The sequence below is a fragment of the Apium graveolens genome, chromosome 7 (assembly GCF_009905375.1).
Source record: "Apium graveolens cultivar Ventura chromosome 7, ASM990537v1, whole genome shotgun sequence".
In the NCBI taxonomy this organism is placed as follows: Eukaryota; Viridiplantae; Streptophyta; class Magnoliopsida; order Apiales; family Apiaceae; genus Apium; species Apium graveolens.
The window spans coordinates 229,837,792-229,856,214 of NC_133653.1; the positions used below are offsets into that span (position 1 = coordinate 229,837,792).

Genomic DNA, 18,423 nt, shown 5'->3' on the forward strand with positions numbered 1-18,423 from the left:
ATGTGCTAGAGTCTCAGTTTATTGTATTTGAGAAATTGAGAATTGAGTGTAAGATTGCTAAGGATGAATTAACTGAGTCCTTGAAGAAAGACCTATTTTAAAGAAGCAGCTTGAACGAGAACATGAAGTGATTAAGGCATGGAAATCATCCAGAGATGTTCATGCTCAAATCACTAAAGTTCAAGGTATTGAGTCCTTTTGTGATGCAGCCTGGAAGAAGAGTAAAGAAAAGCTTGAGTCCAATTTGGTTGAAGGTTTGCTGACAGATGTTGACTTGACGGATGATGAAAATCATCTGTCGGATAATCAAAAGGATTATCTGTCGAGTGACAAGGAGCCACATCCGTCGGCTGTGAGTAAATCAGTTAGCAAAGCTAAGCTAGCTAAGTTAAATGAGAAATATGGATCAGTTTCTAAGAACTTTATTCCAAGAGAATCAAGTCAAGTCAGGAAGGAAAAGAAAGTTAATGTTAGTCATTTGTGTATCAAACAATTGAATGACAGATTATAAAAGATTGAGGTTAAAATATAAGCTAAAAAGAAAAACAATAGAAATGGGAAAGTAGGAATTAACAAACATAACAACTACACACCTGATAAATATGCTCCAAGAAAAATTTGTGTTAAGTGTGGTAGTGTTAATCACTTGTCTGTTAATTGCAAACTTGCTATGCCTACTTCCATGTCTGCACCCTCTTCTTTTCCCAACATGACTGCCATATCTACCATGCCTATGAATGCTATGTCTACTCAGAATATAAATGCACAATTTGCTAATATGCTATTTGCACCTAATCCTTATTATGCTGCATTCAGTATGCCTCAAATGCCATTTAGCATGCCTTACTGGAATAACATGTTTGAAAATAGCATGCCTTTTCCTGTAAATCAAAATGTGCATGATAATTTTGTTTTAATGACTGATTTCAAAGGTCCAACTCAGATGACTAAGGATGAATCAGAAATTCCCAAGTCAAATGAGATCAAACCTAAGAAACCAAAGAAGAAAGCTAACAAGGCAGGACCCAAGGAAACTTGGGTACCAAAATCAACTTGATTTGATTTTGATGTGTGCAGGGAAACATGAAAGAATCTTTGGTATCTGGATAGTGGTTGCTCAAGGCACATGACTGGAGATTCTACCCTGCTCACTGAGTTCAAGGAAAGAGTTGGCCAAAGTATCACTTTTGGAGATGACAACAAGGGTTATACTATGGGATATGACTTGATTTCAAAAGAAAATGTCATCATTGAAGAAGTTGCCCTAGTGGATGGTCTCATGCACAATTTGTTGAGTATCAGCCAGCTTTGTGATAAGGGCAACTCGGTCACTTTCAATTCAGAAGCATGTGTTGTGACAAACAAAAAGAGCAATAAAGTGATTCTCACTGGATTGAGAAAAGGAAATGTGTACCTAGCTGACTTCAACTCATCAAATGCAGAATCAGTCACTTGTCTTCTCAGTAAAGCAATTCAAGATGAAAGTTGGTTATGGCACAAGAAGCTGTCCCATCTAAACTTCAAGACCATGAATGAGCTTGTCAAGAAAGAACTGTTTAGATGTATTCCTCAAGTAGAGTTTACTAAGGAGGGATTGTGTGATGCCTTCCAGAAAGGAAAGCTGATCAAAGCATCATTCAGAAAGAAGCTTGATTCAACAATAGAATAACCTTTGCAATTGTTGCCCATGGATTTGTTTGGACCAATCAATATGTTGTCCATCTCAAGAAAAAGATTTTGCCAGGTTATTGTGGATAATTTCTCAAAGTTCTCTTGGACATATTTCCTAAAGTCTAAAGATGAAGCTAATGAAATCATCATCAATCACATAAGGCAAGTCAACAATCATCCTGACTTTAAAGTAAGGAGAATCAGGAGTGACAATGAAACTGAGTTCAAGAATTCTGTGATGAGATCAATTTGTGAAGAGAATGGGATAATGCATGAGTTTTCTATAGCAAGAACTCCACAACAAAATGGAGTAGTGGAAAGAAAGAACAGATCTCTTATTGAAGCTGCAAGGACAATGCTTGAAGAATCAAAGTTACCAACATATTTTTGGGCTGAAGCTGTGAATACTGCCTGCTATACTCAGAATATTTCTTTGGTTAATCAAGCAAAGTGCATGACACCCTACCTGATAGGGATAAATAAGTCCTGATTTTATAATTAATGGGCTGCTAGGCCCAATAATAAGATGTATAATATTCATACCAGAAAGGTTAAGCCTGATGGACCAGATCAGGCCTGGTGGAATAATAAAGGCCCAAAAGCCCTGATTATTAATTAATTTCGTAATTAATTAATAAGGGAAAAATCAGCTATTGAGAAGAGTCCCGATAAGGATATAAATCCTTATAGATTAGCCTCAAGGGGACCTAAAAGGATAAGGAATCAGCTTCCTACTTCCTAGGACTCCTAAGTCTATCCTAATTCAGAGGCTTGTCCACCAAGTCTCATATACCAAGTCCAATTCAAGGACTCCCACATCTATATAAGGGGCCTCACCCCACAAACCAAGAACTACGTTTTTTGACTTGATCCTTGGCAATCAGCAAGGTACGTAGGCATCTTGTTAAGGCAGATTGAGTCACGAAACACAAGAGCAGTCAAATCGAGCCTTGAAGTTCACGTTCCTTAGTACTAAATACAGCAATTATATATATATATTAGTTTTTTATCCATAACATTTGGCGCCGTCTGTGGGAAGACAACAACAACCATGGTGAGAACACGGAGAACAATTGGAGCTATAGAGGAAGGAACACCATCAGAGACAACCCAGGTGATTTCATCAACCGTGGAGGTTCCTCCCCATTCAACTTATGCATCTACTCAGGAGGAAGCCCAGACAGGGGCAACTCAACCCCAGCTACAAGGGACAACTCCCCCGATTCAAGGTACGAATCCTCAAGTTCAACAAATACATATACCTGTGAATTCTCGACCCGTCGGGTATGAATATTCAACTATTGTTACTACTAACCCGCCTTATGGGATGCCCCTTCACCCTGAGGTTGGAGGAAGCGGATATGCTGGGCGAAGCGAAGCACGAGGGCGGTCGCCCCCCTATATACGAGGTTTGGGTCCTATCCCTGAGGATCGGGAATTTTCTGGTCCATACACTGAGAGAGACTCCGAATCTTCGGATGATGAAGTGGCCCCGAGAAGGAGGCGTCCTGGAAAAGAGCCAATGGCCGATGGAAGGCAACGCCCCCAAAGCACCCCAGGGGCGAATCCCCAAGTAGTGCAGGAAAGGATCAGGGCTCATGAGGCTGAAATCCAAAGGCTGAGGCGTGATTTGGAGGCTCACCAGGCCACCAGACCCCACATACCTCCTAGGGGGAAAAATCCTCCTCCTATCATAGACCTGGATGGTCCGGTAAGAAGAAGGGTTGTTGTCCCAAGAACTGATCCAAGCAATCTCCTTCCCCTTGGAGATCCTGACGATCCAACTCCACCCTTCACAGAAGAGATAATGAATGCCCATATCTCAAGGAAATTCAAGATGCCCACTATCAAAGCCTATGATGGCACGGGAGACCCCGCTAATCATGTTAGGACATTCTCTAATGCACTGCTGCTGCAACCCGTGAATGATGCTATAAAATGTCGGGCCTTCCCTCAAACCCTGTCGGGTATGGCTCAAAGATGGTATAGTCGCCTACCCCCAAATTCTATTGGATCGTTCAGAGAATTAAGTCAGGCTTTTATTAAGCAATTCATCAGTGGAAGAGTCCATGAGAAAAGTTCAGCATCTCTTATGAGTCTTGTGCAGGGAGCTAAGGAATCCTTGAGGGATTACCTGAATCGTTTTACAAAGGAGGCTTTAAAAGTCCCAGACCTTGATGATAAGGTAGCCATGATAGCACTGCAACAAGGAACTAGGGATGAGTTTTTCAAGTTGTCTTTGGCCAAACGTCCCCCAGAAAACATGTTGCAACTCCAAGAGAGGGCAGGGAAGTATATCAAGGTTGAAGAAAGCATGAGGAAGACCGTAGTAAGTAATGAGCCCACTGGAGGCAAGAAATGAAAAACTGATTTGGAGTATATCGCTAAGGACAAATATCCTAAAACCGAACAAAACCCTGATTCAACCCCTAAGAAGGGAGGACCTGGGCAAAAGTTCACTGAATACGGTAAGCTGAATGCTCCCAGAAGTCAGATTTTGATGGAGATTGAGAAAGACAGAGATATTCGCTGGCCTAAGCCCTTGAAGGCTGATCCCGCCAAGCTAGATAAGGGCAAGTATTGCAGGTTTCACAAAGATGTTGGCCATGACACCGATGAGTGTAGGCAATTGAAAGATGAAATTGAGTTTTTGATTCGAAAAGGAAGATTGAACAAGTATACTGGAGATGGAGGGGACAGAAATAATAATGGAAGGAAGAACTTTAAAGATCGTAGGAGAGACCAAGACGATCAGGGGCGGAATCCCCAACCTAGAGGGCCGGTTATAAATGCAATTTTTGGAGGACCGCAACGCCCTCGAGGGCCAGTGATAAACACGATCTTTGGAGGTCCAACTGCTGCTGGATTGTCCAAAAATTCCAGAAAGGCATATACTAGGGAGGTTATGCATATTGTTGGAGAAGCCCCGAAGAGGGCCAGGACAGAAGTAACATTGGCTTTTGATGATTCCGACCTAGAGGGTGTGAAGTTTCCCCATGACGACCCGCTGGTCATAACACCGATAATAGGAAATAGCCCGGTTAAGAGGGTCCTTGTGGATAATGGTGCTTCTGTGAATATCTTGCTCCACGACACCTTTCTAAGAATGGGGTATAACGACTCCCAGTTGACACCAACCGACATGCCGATATATGGATTTGCTGGAGTAGAATATCCTGTGGAAGGGATAATCAAATTGCCAACCACCATAGGTACAGAACCAAGGCAAGCAACGCAGATGCTGGATTTCGTGGTGGTAAAGGCTAGTTCAACTTATAATGCTATCATGGGGAGAACAGGGATACATGCCTTTAAGGCAGTCCCCTCTTCCTACCATTCAGTCATGAAGTTTCCCACCCGAAACGGGATTGGAGAAGAGAGAGGAGATCAAAAAATGGCTAGAAGCTGTTATGTGGCCTCTTTGAGGGCAGATGGAGTCGGGGGGCAGGTTCTTCCTATTGAAGATATGGATGTTCGAGAAAATGATGAGAATAGAGGAAGGCCAGCAGAAGAATTGGTTTCGGTTCCTTTAGACCCCGAGAATCCTGAGAGGATGACTTTCATTGGAGCCACATTAGAGGAGCCTCTTAGAGGGAAGTTAGTGAAATTTTTACAAGAAAATAGTGATGTGTTTGCATGGTCAGCAGCTGATATGCCAGGCATAGACCCAGAGTTAATTACTCACAAGCTAAACGTGGATCCAAGCCGGAAGACAGTGAAACAAAAGAAAAGAAATTTTGCCCCGGAAAGACAGGAGGCTATAAAACAGGAAGTAGAAAAGCTCTTAGAGGCTGGTTTCATTGAGGAGATTCAATTTCCGGAGTGGTTAGCAAACCCTGTAATGGTGAAGAAGGCTAATGGAAAGTGGAGGATGTGTATAGACTTCACTGATCTGAATGATGCATGCCCCAAAGACTGTTTCCCGCTGCCTAGAATTGATACTTTGATTGATGCCACTGCTGGACATGAGATGCTAAGTTTCATGGATGGATTTAGCGGATACAATCAGATCAAAATGCATAAGAATGACATTCCAAAGGTATCATTTATCCCTGACTTTGGTGTTTATTGTTATCTTGTTATGGCGTTTGGTCTCAAGAATGCAGGAGCCACCTATCAGAGGTTGGTGAATAAAATTTTTAAGGATCTTATTGGGAAGACTATGGAAGTCTATGTTGATGACATGCTAGTCAAGAGTCTAGTAAAGACTGATCATATAACCCATTTGAGGGAAGCTTTTGAGGTCCTAAGGTACCACAAGATGATGTTGAATCCAACGAAGTGTGCTTTCGGAGTAGGATCGGGAAAATTCTTGGGATTGATGGTCTCAAAGAGGGGAATTGAGGCCAACCCCGATAAAATAAAGGCAATCCTGGATATGGAACCACCAAAAACTATCAAGGATGTACAGAAGCTCACAGGAAGGGTTACGGCGCTAGGACGATTCATCTCCAAGTCAGGAGACAAGTGCTTGTCATTCTTCAAGTCATTAAAGAACATTAAAGACTTTTTATGGAGTGAGGAAAATCAGAAGGCATTTGAAGAGTTAAAGAAGTATATGGGCCAGGCCCCGTTGTTGGCCAAGCCAGTTCTAAGTGAAGTTTTATTCTTGTACTTGGCTGTTTCAGAAAGCGCCTTGAGCGCGGTGTTGGTTAAGGAGGAACTGAAAGTCCAGAAACCCGTATACTATGTCAGCAAAATCTTGCATGGTGCAGAGTTGAATTATTCAACTATTGAGAAATTCGCTTTAGCCTTGGTAATGGCTTCAAGAAAGTTGCGTCCTTATTTTCAAGCTCACCAGATTGAAGTGCTAAAAAATCAGCCGCTGAGAAATATCATTCACAGTCCCAAGGCAAGTGGGAGACTGATTAAGTGGGCAATAGAGTTGGGAGAGTTTGATCTCAAGTATAAGCCACGTATGACCATAAAAGCCCAGGCACTAGCTGACTTCGTGGTGGAATGTACCATACCCAACCAAGAAGTCGGGGGGCAGGAAGATACCATACCTCAAGACAAGGGAGTCGACAATGGGGACAAGGAGAAAGAATATTGGGTTCTCTATTTTGATGGAGCATCAAAAACAAATTCCAGTGGAGCAGGGTTGGTTTTGCAAAGCCCTGATGGATTCCTAATTGAGTATGCTATGAAGCTAGACTTCCCAACCACAAACAATGAAGCAGAGTATGAAGCCCTGATTGCTGGCCTTGGTCTAGCTGGGACACTTAGAGTCAAAAACTTAAAGGTCCGTGGAGACTCGAAGCTGATCATATCCCAGGTAAAGGGAGAATTTGAGGCAAGGGATGATACGATGGCTAAGTATGTTCGCCTAGTAAGGGCTGTGATGACCCAATTTAATGAAAGCCATGTTGAACACATTTCAAGGGAAGAAAATGCTAAAGCAGATGCGCTATCAAAGTTCGCTTCGTCTGAGATTGAAGAAAGTTCAGGAAGTGTGTACTTCCGTGTTTTGAAGACACGGAGCATAGATGTTAAGCTTGTGGCTCTCTTAGGCTTGGGGACATCATGGATTGATCCCATCAAGGCTCACATTCAGACCGGTTGGTTGCCAAGTGATACAACTGAGGCACGGAAGTTAACTATTCGAGCACTAAGGTACTCCTTGATAGATGGAATTCTGTATAAGAGATCTTTCGTGGTTCCTTACTTGAGGTGTCTCAGGCCCGACGAGGCACGCTTGGCTCTTGAGGAAGTGCATGAAGGTATTTGTGGGCAGCACTTGGGGGGCAGGGCCTTGGCTCATAAGATAACCCGTTTAGGCTTCTATTGGCCAGAAATGATGGCTGATGCCAAAGAATATGTGAAGAAGTGTGATCACTGTCAAAAGCATGCACCAGTTGTTAGACAACCCCCCGAGATGCTGACCTCTATCAACTCGCCTATTCCCTTTACCATGTGGGGGATGGATATTCTAGGGCCTTTTCCTATGGCCACGGCACAAAGGAAATTTCTGATTGTAGCCATTGATTATTTCACCAAGTGGATCGAAGCCAAACCCTTGGCCAAAATCACTACTAAGCAGGTTGCACAATTCCTGTGGGAAAACATTATGTGCCGATATGGAATTCCCCGTATCCTCGTCACTGACAATGGAACACAATTCAACAATGAGGAATTCAAGAAGTATTGTGAAGAAAATGAAATTGAGTTACGATTCACCTCTGTGGCTCACCCGCAAGCCAATGGCCAAACAGAGGTAGCAAATCGGATAATCCTGGATGGACTAAAGAAGAGGATCGAGAAGTCAAGAAATAATTGGGTAGATGAGATACTTCCAATATTATGGGCCTACAGGACTACCTGTAGAGTCACGACAGGAGCAACTCCCTTCATGTTGGCATATGGGGCAGAAGCAGTAGTTCCAGTAGAGATATCACATTCCTCTCCAAGGATTCAGGCTTTCAATGCAGAAGAAAATGAGGAAGGGCAAAGGTTAGCCCTGGATCTGATCGATGAAGTGCGAGATAGGGCACATGCAAAGATAGTAGAATATCAGAAAAAGGCTTCATTCTACTATAACCTAAGGGTTAAAGAAAGGTTTTTTAAACAAGGCGATCTAGTCTTGAGGAAGATAGAAGCATCTGGTGTAGGACAAAAAGGGAAGCTTGCCCTGAATTGGGAAGGGCCGTACAGAGTCAAGAGTGTTCAAGGTAGAGGAACCTACAAGCTAGAGACTATGTATGGTTTTGAAGTCCCGAGAACTTGGCATGCACAAAACCTGAAGGTTTACTATGTGTAGGGCAGCCGGATACGATTCTGACTCGTCAGGATGGAGAGTAGGTTGAAAAGCACCTTGAAGCTTTGCTTCCTTAGGATTTATATGTTTTAGTTTTATTACGAAGTTTATTAAGACTTGTGTAAGGGACGAATCCCAGACAATTTTATGAAATTCATGAATTCTTCAAAGTATGTTTGTGGCCTAACGAATAAAAACCAAATGCATCGATGCAAGCATAAAAGGTGATAAAATAAGTTCAGATAAATATTACAAGAAATTTGATAAAAAAAAGGTCTCGAAAATAAAACAAGCCACGCAGGGCTGAAAAAGCTCTAAGAAGCTGAGGTGCCCTCAGCATCCATATCATCATCCTCTCCACTCTCGCTGGATGTCTCTGTCGTCTCGGAGGAGGAGGAAGAGCTGTCGTCCTCAGCAGGTCTGGAAGAAGACTCGGGAGGAGGAAGGAGTGGATCCTGAGGAACATGGTCCGAGACAACTACTCGGGTACGAAACCTCTGTAGCAAAGCCTCGTCATCAGGGCAGATGTAGTCCGCCGGGTTAATATCAGGACAAGCCTCGTTCACGGTCCCAAGGGCCGTGTCCCAACCAGTCCTAAAAAACCCGGGAAAGACTGAATCATCCCTAATCCTCATGGATTGGGCAAACTCCTCCGAGTCCAGATAGTTGTCTATAGCTTTATCCTTCTCCGCCCGAAGTACCACCAGCTCGGCGTTAGACTCTCCGAGTTCTTCCTCCTTGCGCTTGAGCTTCTTCTCCAGGGTAGCATACTTCTTCTGTTGCCTCCTGAGGGCATTATCGGCCTTATCAGAAGCCCGCTTCCACGATTCGGCTTGCCTCACAGCGCCTTGAAAGTAGGCGTTAGACTGGAACAAAGCAATTAACAAAGTATAAGGCAAGAAAATGCTACAAGAATTGAAAATAAGTTCAAAAAAGAGAAGGCATACCGAAGCCAGAGACTGAGCTCCCATGAGCTTAATCCTCTCAAGATCAGGGGTGGCCACCACATCAGTAAAGTCCTTGGGAGTCACGCTATGGTAGGACCAATCCCAAGCATGTTTCGTGGAACCAACTACGGTGTCCCCTCGGCGGAATCCCCAGAGAGGCTGAAAGGCGCCTGTGGCAGCAACAATAGGGGCAGCAGCAGTGATAGGAGCACCATGGCCTCCAGTTCCTTCAGTTGAAGCCTCCCCTATAGGCTCTTTGTGCTTCTTCAAAAAGATAGGCTCCGTGGCCTTTCCCCGGGTGTCTAGGCCTGCGAGCCGAGCTTTCTTCATCCTAGCTGTTTCCTCAACCAAAGGAACATTGTCCACGTTAATCTCCTTAGCAGCTGAAACAAAGCAAAGGACAAAATAAGTGATGTTAATAATGCATGAAATGAAGTAAAATTGAGAAGGGAAGAAAAATACCCTGTTGAGAAACAGAGGATAGTCCCACATGAATCAGGGAAAACTCCTCTAAGAGAGTCCAGCTGGTGGTGGTGCCATCATCCTGAGTAAGCCCATTATAAATAATAGTTTCTTCAGGAGTTAAGTGAATAGATTTGAGGCTACCATCACTGACCTTCCCGAAGGAAGATCGAAAAAGTGTGCCCCAGTCACCATTCTCCCAACGTAACCCAACGAAACTATTCCTCCAATTTTGATTATTATCAGGAATAGAGGCGCTGTTAAAGATATGTTTGCTTTTGGGCCTTTGCTTGACATAGACCCAGCCACAGATATTGGAAGAACTATTATAACACTGAAAGACCTTCCTAAAAACGGCTACAGAAAGAGGAAAGCCCTCCCTAAGACAACAAACCATAAAACATAGAATATTCCTTCAGGCGTTTGGAGGAAGCTGACACGGGTTGATTTGTAAATCAGCCAAAAGATGAGGAATAAAAGGATGGAAAGGAAACTTAAGCCCAGCATTAAGGGCATCTGTGTAAATGAAGAGAGTGTCGGGTCTCCAGTGGCAAGTACGGTCACCACCAGAGACTGGAACTAATCTAAAAGGAGGAAGGACGTTATAACGAGCATTTAGTTTATTGAAATCAATGTTGTGCCAAGTGTTACAATGATTAAAAGAATCGAGATGTGCAGTAGAGGGATATTCATCCCCCCTAGTGTTAATCATATCGATTAAAGACATGTACGAAGAACGGATCTCGATATCCTTACCTCGTTTTCGAGGCAATCTTCGCCGCTCTCTCGGAATTCTTGTCAGCCATTAGTAAAGCCTAGAAAACCTGAAAGTCTTGAAGGGAGGAGTGGCCAAAAAAAAAACTAAAGGAAGAGAAGAGGGAGAAATTTGTAGGATGAGTGGAGAAGTGAAATGAGAGGTGTGAGGAAACACACTCTCATCCCACCTTTTTATAGCCAAGAAGAAGGGGATTTGGGCCTAAAAAAAGCCCATTTGAGCCCAAAAATAAGAAGGTTCTGGAATTATCCAGAAAATTCCTGGAAAAATTAAGAGAAAAACTTGAGTTTTTTTGAAGATTCTGGAAGAATCCAGAAACAATCCTAGAGTAATTTGGAGTTTGGGTTTAGAAAACAAAAGCCCAGTTAAGGGCCCAAGTGTTGAAAGAGGCCCAAATGATTTTAGGGGTGGAAAAGAAGTCCCACTAAGATAAAAAAATTTTTTTGGCCTGAACCCAAAACGTTGGCCCAAATTGAAAGCCCATAATTAGAGGCCCAATTGAAAGGCCTGTGAAGCCCAGTAAGAGAATAAGCCCTGTTAAAATGGGCCCAAGTTTTAGCCCAGCATAAGGGGCCTAAATCCAAGTGTGTACAAAAATTTATATACATGCATACGTTCTTGGCCCTGTCGACCAGAAAGCACAGAGAAATCCTGGTCGAATGTTCTGAGTTCGAATTTCCCTCGACTAGGGCTGATAAAAGAAGCTAATTCGGTCAAGAAAGGAATTCTGACCAAAATTCTTGGTCGAAAATGATATTCCTTCGACCAAAATACCAGAATAGAATTAGTTCCTTGACCCTGTCGACCAGGAGACAATATATATTCCTGGTCGAATCAATCCTGCTCAAAAAAGCTTCGATCAAGGCACAAGATGATGGTTAATTCGGTCAAAAATGGAGATCCTGACCGAAAGGGACGAAAATCCTAGTCGAAAACTTCCTAGTCGACAAAAAAAAAACAAAAAAAGGGAAAAAATCCTGGCCGAAATTCGACCAGGACTTCTGCTCGAAATACTCCTGCTCGAAAGGCTGTCGACCAGGGCAATATGGAGGTTAATTCGACCAGGATCCTGGTCGAATGGATTCCTGGTCGAAAATTGTATAAAAAAAAGGAAGAAAAAGGGAAGAAAAAATCCTGGAAAATTACAAAAAAATAAGGAAATTCCTTAAATAATTTCTGAAAAATGTTAATATTTTCAGAAATAAGGAATAAATCCAGAAAATTGAAGGATAAATCCCAGAAATTAGGGAAAAAATCCAGAAAAATAAGGAAATTCCTTAAATAATTTCTGAAAAATGTTAATATTTTCAGAAATAAGGAATAAATCCATAAAATTAAAGGATAAATCCCAGAAATTAGGGAAAAAATCCAGGAAAATAGGAAAAATTCCTTAAATATTTTCTGAAAAATGTTAATATTTTCAGAAATAAAGGATAAATTCCAGAAATTAAGGGAAAAATCCAGAAATTAAGGATAAATCCCAGAAAATTAAGGGAAAAATCCAGAAATTAAGGATAAATCCCAGAAAATTAGGGAAAAATCCCAGAAAATTAGGGAAAATCCTAGAAAATTAGGGAAAAATTCCTGGAAATTAAGATAATTTCTGAATAAAAGGAAGATTCATTGTAAATGTGTAGGTCGCTCCACACTTTACGCAAAATGAAACCCTATAAGGGAACGAATAGATTTAACTTCCGCGAAACCTAATCAATGTTTCCCAAAAGTTGGGGGGCAAATGATAGGGATAAATAAGTCCTGATTTTATAATTAATGGGCTGCTAGGCCCAATAATAAGATGTATAATATTCAGACCAGAAAGGTTAAGCCTGATGGACCAGATCAGGCCTGGTGGAATAAAAAAGGCCCAAAAGCCCTGATTATTAATTAATTTCGTAATTAATTAATAAGGGAAAAATCAGCTATTGAGAAGAGTCCCGATAAGGATATAAATCCTTATAGATTAGCCTCAAGGGGACCTAAAAGGATAAGGAATCAGCTTCCTACTTCCTAGGACTCCTAAGTCTATCCTAATTCAGAGGCTTGTCCACCAAGTCTCATATACCAAGTCCAATTCAAGGACTCCCACATCTATATAAGGGGCCTCACCCCACAAACCAAGAACTACATTTTTTGACTTGATCCTTGGCAATCAGCAAGGTACATAGGCATCTTGTTAAGGCAGATTGAGTCATGAAACACAAGAGCAGTCAAATCGAGCCTTGAAGTTCACGTTCCTTAGTACTAAATACAGCAATTACATATATATTAGTTTTTTATCCATAACACTACCAATTGTTCAAGAATAGAAAGCCAACTCTAAATTTTCTTCATGTCTTTGGCTGCAAATGTTATATCTTCAGGAATCAAACTGATCAACATGGAAAGTTTGATGCTAAATCAGATGAAGGAATTTTTATTGGATATGTTGTGGAAAAAACATATAGAATCTACAATCTACGAACTAACATTGTTATGGAATCAGTACATGTTGTGTTTGATGATAAAAAGATTGAATGACTGCTAAATGGAGATTTCCATGAAAGCCTCAAGTTTGATAATGTGGAGATGGTTAGTGATGATAGTGATGATGAAAGTGATCAAGAAACAATGACTAAGGATAATGCAGAAAAATCTATAACTAATGAAGCACATAATTCAACATTTGTCGAGTTACAAAATGCTTCTTCCGTCAGGAGATAATCTGCCTTATCTGTCGGGAGACAATCAGCTTCATCCGTCGAGATACAAAGTGCATCATCCGACGAAACAATGAGAGAAGCTGAAAGTCAGAATAGATCACCTGCAGGAAGTACTCCTCTCTCAAATCAAAGATTCACAAATTCAGGTGGAGTTTCTCTTAATCAAAACTCAGTCACACATCAAGACAATAATGAGGCCTCTTCATCTAGAACTAATCTACTTCAACAAAGGAAATGGACTAAAGATCACCCTTTTGAGCTCATTATTGGTGATGCATCTTCTAGAGTCCAAACAAGGAGAGCAACTCAAGAAGAATGTCTATATAGCAGCTTCTTTTTAAGGAAGAACCAAAGAAGATAGAAGAAGCTTTGTTGGATCCTGATTGGATTTTAGCTATGCAGGAGGAGCTAAACCAATTTGAAAGAAACAAGGTATGAAAGCTGGTACCCAAACCTAAAGGAAAGAATCCAATTGACACCAAGTGGGTATTCAAAAACAAGATGGATAAAAATGGCATAGTGATCAGGAACAAAGTTAAATTGGTTGTTAAAGGCTACTATCAACCAGAAAGAATAGATTTTGATGCGACCTTTGCTCCTGTTGCAAGACTTAAAGCCATCAGAATTTTCTTAGCCTATGCAGCCCATGCCAATTTTAAGGTCTATCAAATGGATGTCAAAAGTGCCTTTCTGAATGGAGATTTGGAAGAGGAAGTCTATGTCAGTCAGTCTCCTGGTTTTGAAGATCCAAATTTTCCAGAATATGTTTACTATCTTTTGAAATCACTTTATGGATTGAAGCAAGCACCTAGAGCCTGGTATGACACTTTATCAAAGTTTCTTTTGGAAAATCACTTCACAAGAGGTACCGTTGATAAAACTTTATTCTTAAGAAATGTTAATGGCTCTAGTATACTTGTTCAAATTTATGTAGATGATATTATATTTGGCTCTACAGATGAAAAACTTTGCAAAAAGTTTGCCAAATTGATGTAAAGTAAGTATGAAATGAGCATGATGGGAGAACCAACTTACTTTCTTGGTTTACAAGTAAAGCAAGTTAGTGATGAAATATTCATTAGTCAAACTAAATACATTTATGATCTTTTAAAGAAGTTTGATCTAATGGATTGCACATGTGCAAAAACTCCTATGGCCACTCCAACTAAACTTGAATTAAAAATTACTGAAAAGTCTGTGGATATTTGAAGCTATAGGGGCATGGTTGGCTCACTTCTGTACTTAACAGCTAGTAGGCCAGATATAATGTTTGCTACCTATCTTTGTGCTAGATTTCAGGCTGATCCTAGAGAATCTCATTTAGTAGTTATAAAGAGAATTTTCAAATATCTTAAGGGAACACCAAAACTTGGCATTTGGTACCCTAGAGATTCTGGTTTTGATCTAACTGGTTATTCAGATGTAGATTATGCGGGTTGTAAAATACACATAAAAAGTACAACAGGAAACGAACCTGTCAATTTCTAGGGAACAAGCTTGTGTCCTGGTTCAGTAAAAAGCAAAATTCAGTTTCTACTTCTATAACTGAAGCTGAATATATTATTGCTGGTAGTTGATGTGCAGAGATTTTGCGGATGAAAAATTAATTGTTGGACTATGGTCTACAAGTGGACAGAATTCCCATTTTCTGTGATAACACAAGTGCATTTGCCATCACTGAAAATCCAGTACAGTATTCAAAAACAAAGCACATAGACATCAAGTACCACTTCATTAGGGAACATATGATGAATGGTACTGTGGAACTTCATTTTGTTCCAAGTGAAAAGCAGCTTGCAGATATCTTTACCAAGCCACTTGAAGAATCCACCTTTTCAAGGTTGGTAAGTGAGTTAGGTATGCTCAAATATTCTTGAATTATTTCAGATATTTTTGCAAGTTATAATGCAGCCAAAAACTTAATTGATTTTTCTGTTTTGGATGAGATTTTGGCTAAGTCAAAATTTACATCCCGACGGATGCTCATTATCCATCGAGTTTGATCATCCGTCGGAATATTATTTATTAATAAAAATCAATCACTTTTCTGGATTATTTTATAACACGACGGATAATTGTTTTACTCTCATCTGTCGAGTTGTCTCAATCTTAGCCGTTAAAACTATGAACATTATCCATCGGGTATACTTACAGTTTGTAAGTATAACATGACAGATAATTGACAGAATTTTGACAGTTTATTTATTTTTAAACGGATATTTTGGCCTATTTTGATTGGATACTTTATTTCACTTTATTATTTTTGACAGTTTATTTCTGAGATAGTATAAAAGCAGATTTCATTTTTATTCTATTTTTTTATCATTCTCAAATCAATTGCTCTAACTCCTTTCTTCTCCAAAGAAAATACTTTCTCTGCAAATTTCCAAATTTTAACAATGGCACATGTAGTCAAAATCATTTCCCAGTCTGGGTTCATCTATGAAAAGAACAACTTCGTAGCTCTTGTGAACAAAGAGATTCCATAATCTAGAGATTTTCACAAGATGATGGACTTTGTGAAGGAATGCAAACTCAGTTATGTAATGCTGGAATCACCCACAATCAACTGTGAGGTTGTGGAGGAGATATGGACAACAGTTATGTATCATTCTACTGACAAGACCATAACTTTCACTCTCAAGGGTAAGCAGTTCTGCATCAATAGTGATATTATCAAAGCATGCTTTAAAATTCCAGATAACACTACTATTGTTCCACACACTGATGATAATTTAGTTACCATGATAAATTCTATGGGCTATGCACTTTCTACTTCTAAGTTAAGTGAGATTAGGAGGCTAGGTCTTGGAAAGGAGTGGAGCTATTTGTGTGATGTGGTAACTAAGGTATTTTCTGGTAAAGTGAGTAATTTTGATTCTGTTACCATTTTTATGCTTAACATGCTTTATATGCTAGTTACTGATAAGTACTTTAACTTCAGTGACATGATCATGTTTGATTTAGGTTATAAGTTAGGGGAACTCAATAAGAGAGGTAAAAGTGTCTATTATGCTAAATTCTTTATGATGCTTGCTAACCATCTTATTGAGAATATTTCTTTTGAGAACCCAACCAACAAACTGAATTGTTGGGTTCAAGAAAGGAGAATCATTGTAGATATCAACAGAGCAAGTCACCACAAAGAGGTGCCCCTCTTCTACTTTCCAATCATGGAGGACCCTCAAGTAATTGAGGTAAACACCACTTTCTCTACTATTCCAACCTCATAAATTTTTTTGCCTTCAAGTGTAGCTATGGTATCTGTGTCATTGACCCAACAGATGCCTACCTAAGCTACCAAAACAACAACTTCAAAACCCAAAACAAAGAAAGCCCCCTCTAGTTTCTCTCAAAAGAAACCAGTTGCAAAATCTACTAAACACAAAGAGGGGAGTGTGAAGGAGAGTGAGCTAGGTGAGGGACACGGTGAAAATCAAAGAAACCCTAAGGATAAGGCTGGTGAGATAAGTGTACCCAAGACTAGCCACACCACAGTTTCCTAACAAACTGTGGTTGTTAATAAGGAAATCAGCTCAATTCTAGTTTCATCCTCCCAAAAGGACGTTACTATTGAAACAAGCTCCCAACTAGGAGCACAGACCAAGAGGGTTAAGGACACAAGTTCACCACAGACTTATGCCAGAAAGAAAAGATCTAAAACCCTTGGGGATGCACAGGGAACACACACAGTGCAAACTGGAGCTAAAGACTCAGTCACTGCACCATCTCAAAGTCAGCTTGATGTGGCTCCAATAAATATGGAGTCACAGCCAAAATCATTGACAATTGAAGCACCTGAAACACCAAATTCACCCACACACTCACTGGATGTAGACATGATTCATACATCACTTCCAAATTCTCCATCTTTAACTCTCTTGGAGAAGCCAAAAATCCAAGCAAGCGAGCATCATCTTTTAGATGATTTGTTGGCTCACTTGTCAATTCTTTTGGAGTCTACTGAGACATCTGTGCCCAAATTTTCATCAATCTGCATAATGTCTACAATAGTCTCCACTCCAAACTCGTTCATTTCTTCTATCCTAGTGGATATTATTCATCCGTCGAGTAGTGATTGTATCCCGATGGATGTGCCTTACAACAATCATCCGTCGGCTAGCCAAACTACTATCCTGATGGATGTTCCTCATCCATCGGTACTATCTGCACAACTTCAAATCCCAACAATTGTCACAAGTGCAGATGATCTAGTAGTAGTACAATCACTCTTAAGACTGAGGGCATGGAGTGAATTGAGTGAGAGGCTGGGTTGCTCCCAGGAAAAAAGAGAGGAAAAGAGTGAACCTATGCAGACCATTTCTTCAGGTTTGGCAAAAATGAGTGAGAGGAGTCCCACCTTAGATGGTGAAGGTGTGGGTGTGAGGGTGGGAAGCCAAGGGGAGCCCTTAATGCAAGAAAAGAGAGATTATGAGAGAAATGCAGGTAGAGGATGAATAAGGATGAACATCATTGTTAGTGAGTCAATGAATGTTAATGATGCAGACAGAGAGAAACTATCTCATCATAAATCAAGCTGGCATATATTCCATCTCTTTGGATGCTGAGGCATTTACTCATCCTGTTCCAACATATCAACTTTTGACTGGACAGGGCAATGAAAATGCAGAAAAGATGCTGAACTTGGTGCATACTACACAATCAATGCAAAGAGCTAAGGATGCCATCACAGCCATGCCGCCTAGAGATTGTAATGATGTTGACTATGGTACTGATGAGTCTGCAGATTTCTTTGGAGATGATGGTGATAGTGAAGAGCTCATGGACATAGGGGGAGAAGCAGGCTCTAGCTCTAGCTCAAACATTCCTTCTTGGGTGTTTTCTAAAGAGTGTGATGAGCATCATTCAAGATAACTCTTTTTCATATCATCCAACAGACACACAATGCTCTTCAAGCCACTACCAATGCTCACACCAAGAAGCTTCTGCATACACATCTTAACTCACTACAACTCCATCAAATTCAAGTTCTTCAACATAACCAAGATGTCACTTCCATCAAGACAAAGATTGACCAAGTAAAGAAAGATGTCTCTGAAAGATTGGATGCTAAAATTCCAGATGCAACAATGCTTGACATTAAAAGAAAGCTAA

General features: G+C 40.6%; 1 protein-coding gene across 1 annotated transcript; it reads right to left on the reverse strand.

The window, feature by feature from the left end:
* Nucleotides 1-8,718: 8,718 nt before the first annotated feature.
* LOC141671218 (uncharacterized) lies at nucleotides 8,719-9,432 on the reverse strand. The gene is made up of 2 exons (XM_074477374.1): nucleotides 9,373-9,432; nucleotides 8,719-9,291 (listed from the first exon to the last, which is right to left on the reverse strand). Exons 1-2 carry the CDS (start codon nucleotides 9,394-9,396, stop codon nucleotides 8,740-8,742), a joined length of 576 nt encoding a protein of 191 aa, XP_074333475.1. The 5' UTR covers nucleotides 9,397-9,432; the 3' UTR covers nucleotides 8,719-8,739.
* Nucleotides 9,433-18,423: the final 8,991 nt, after the last annotated feature.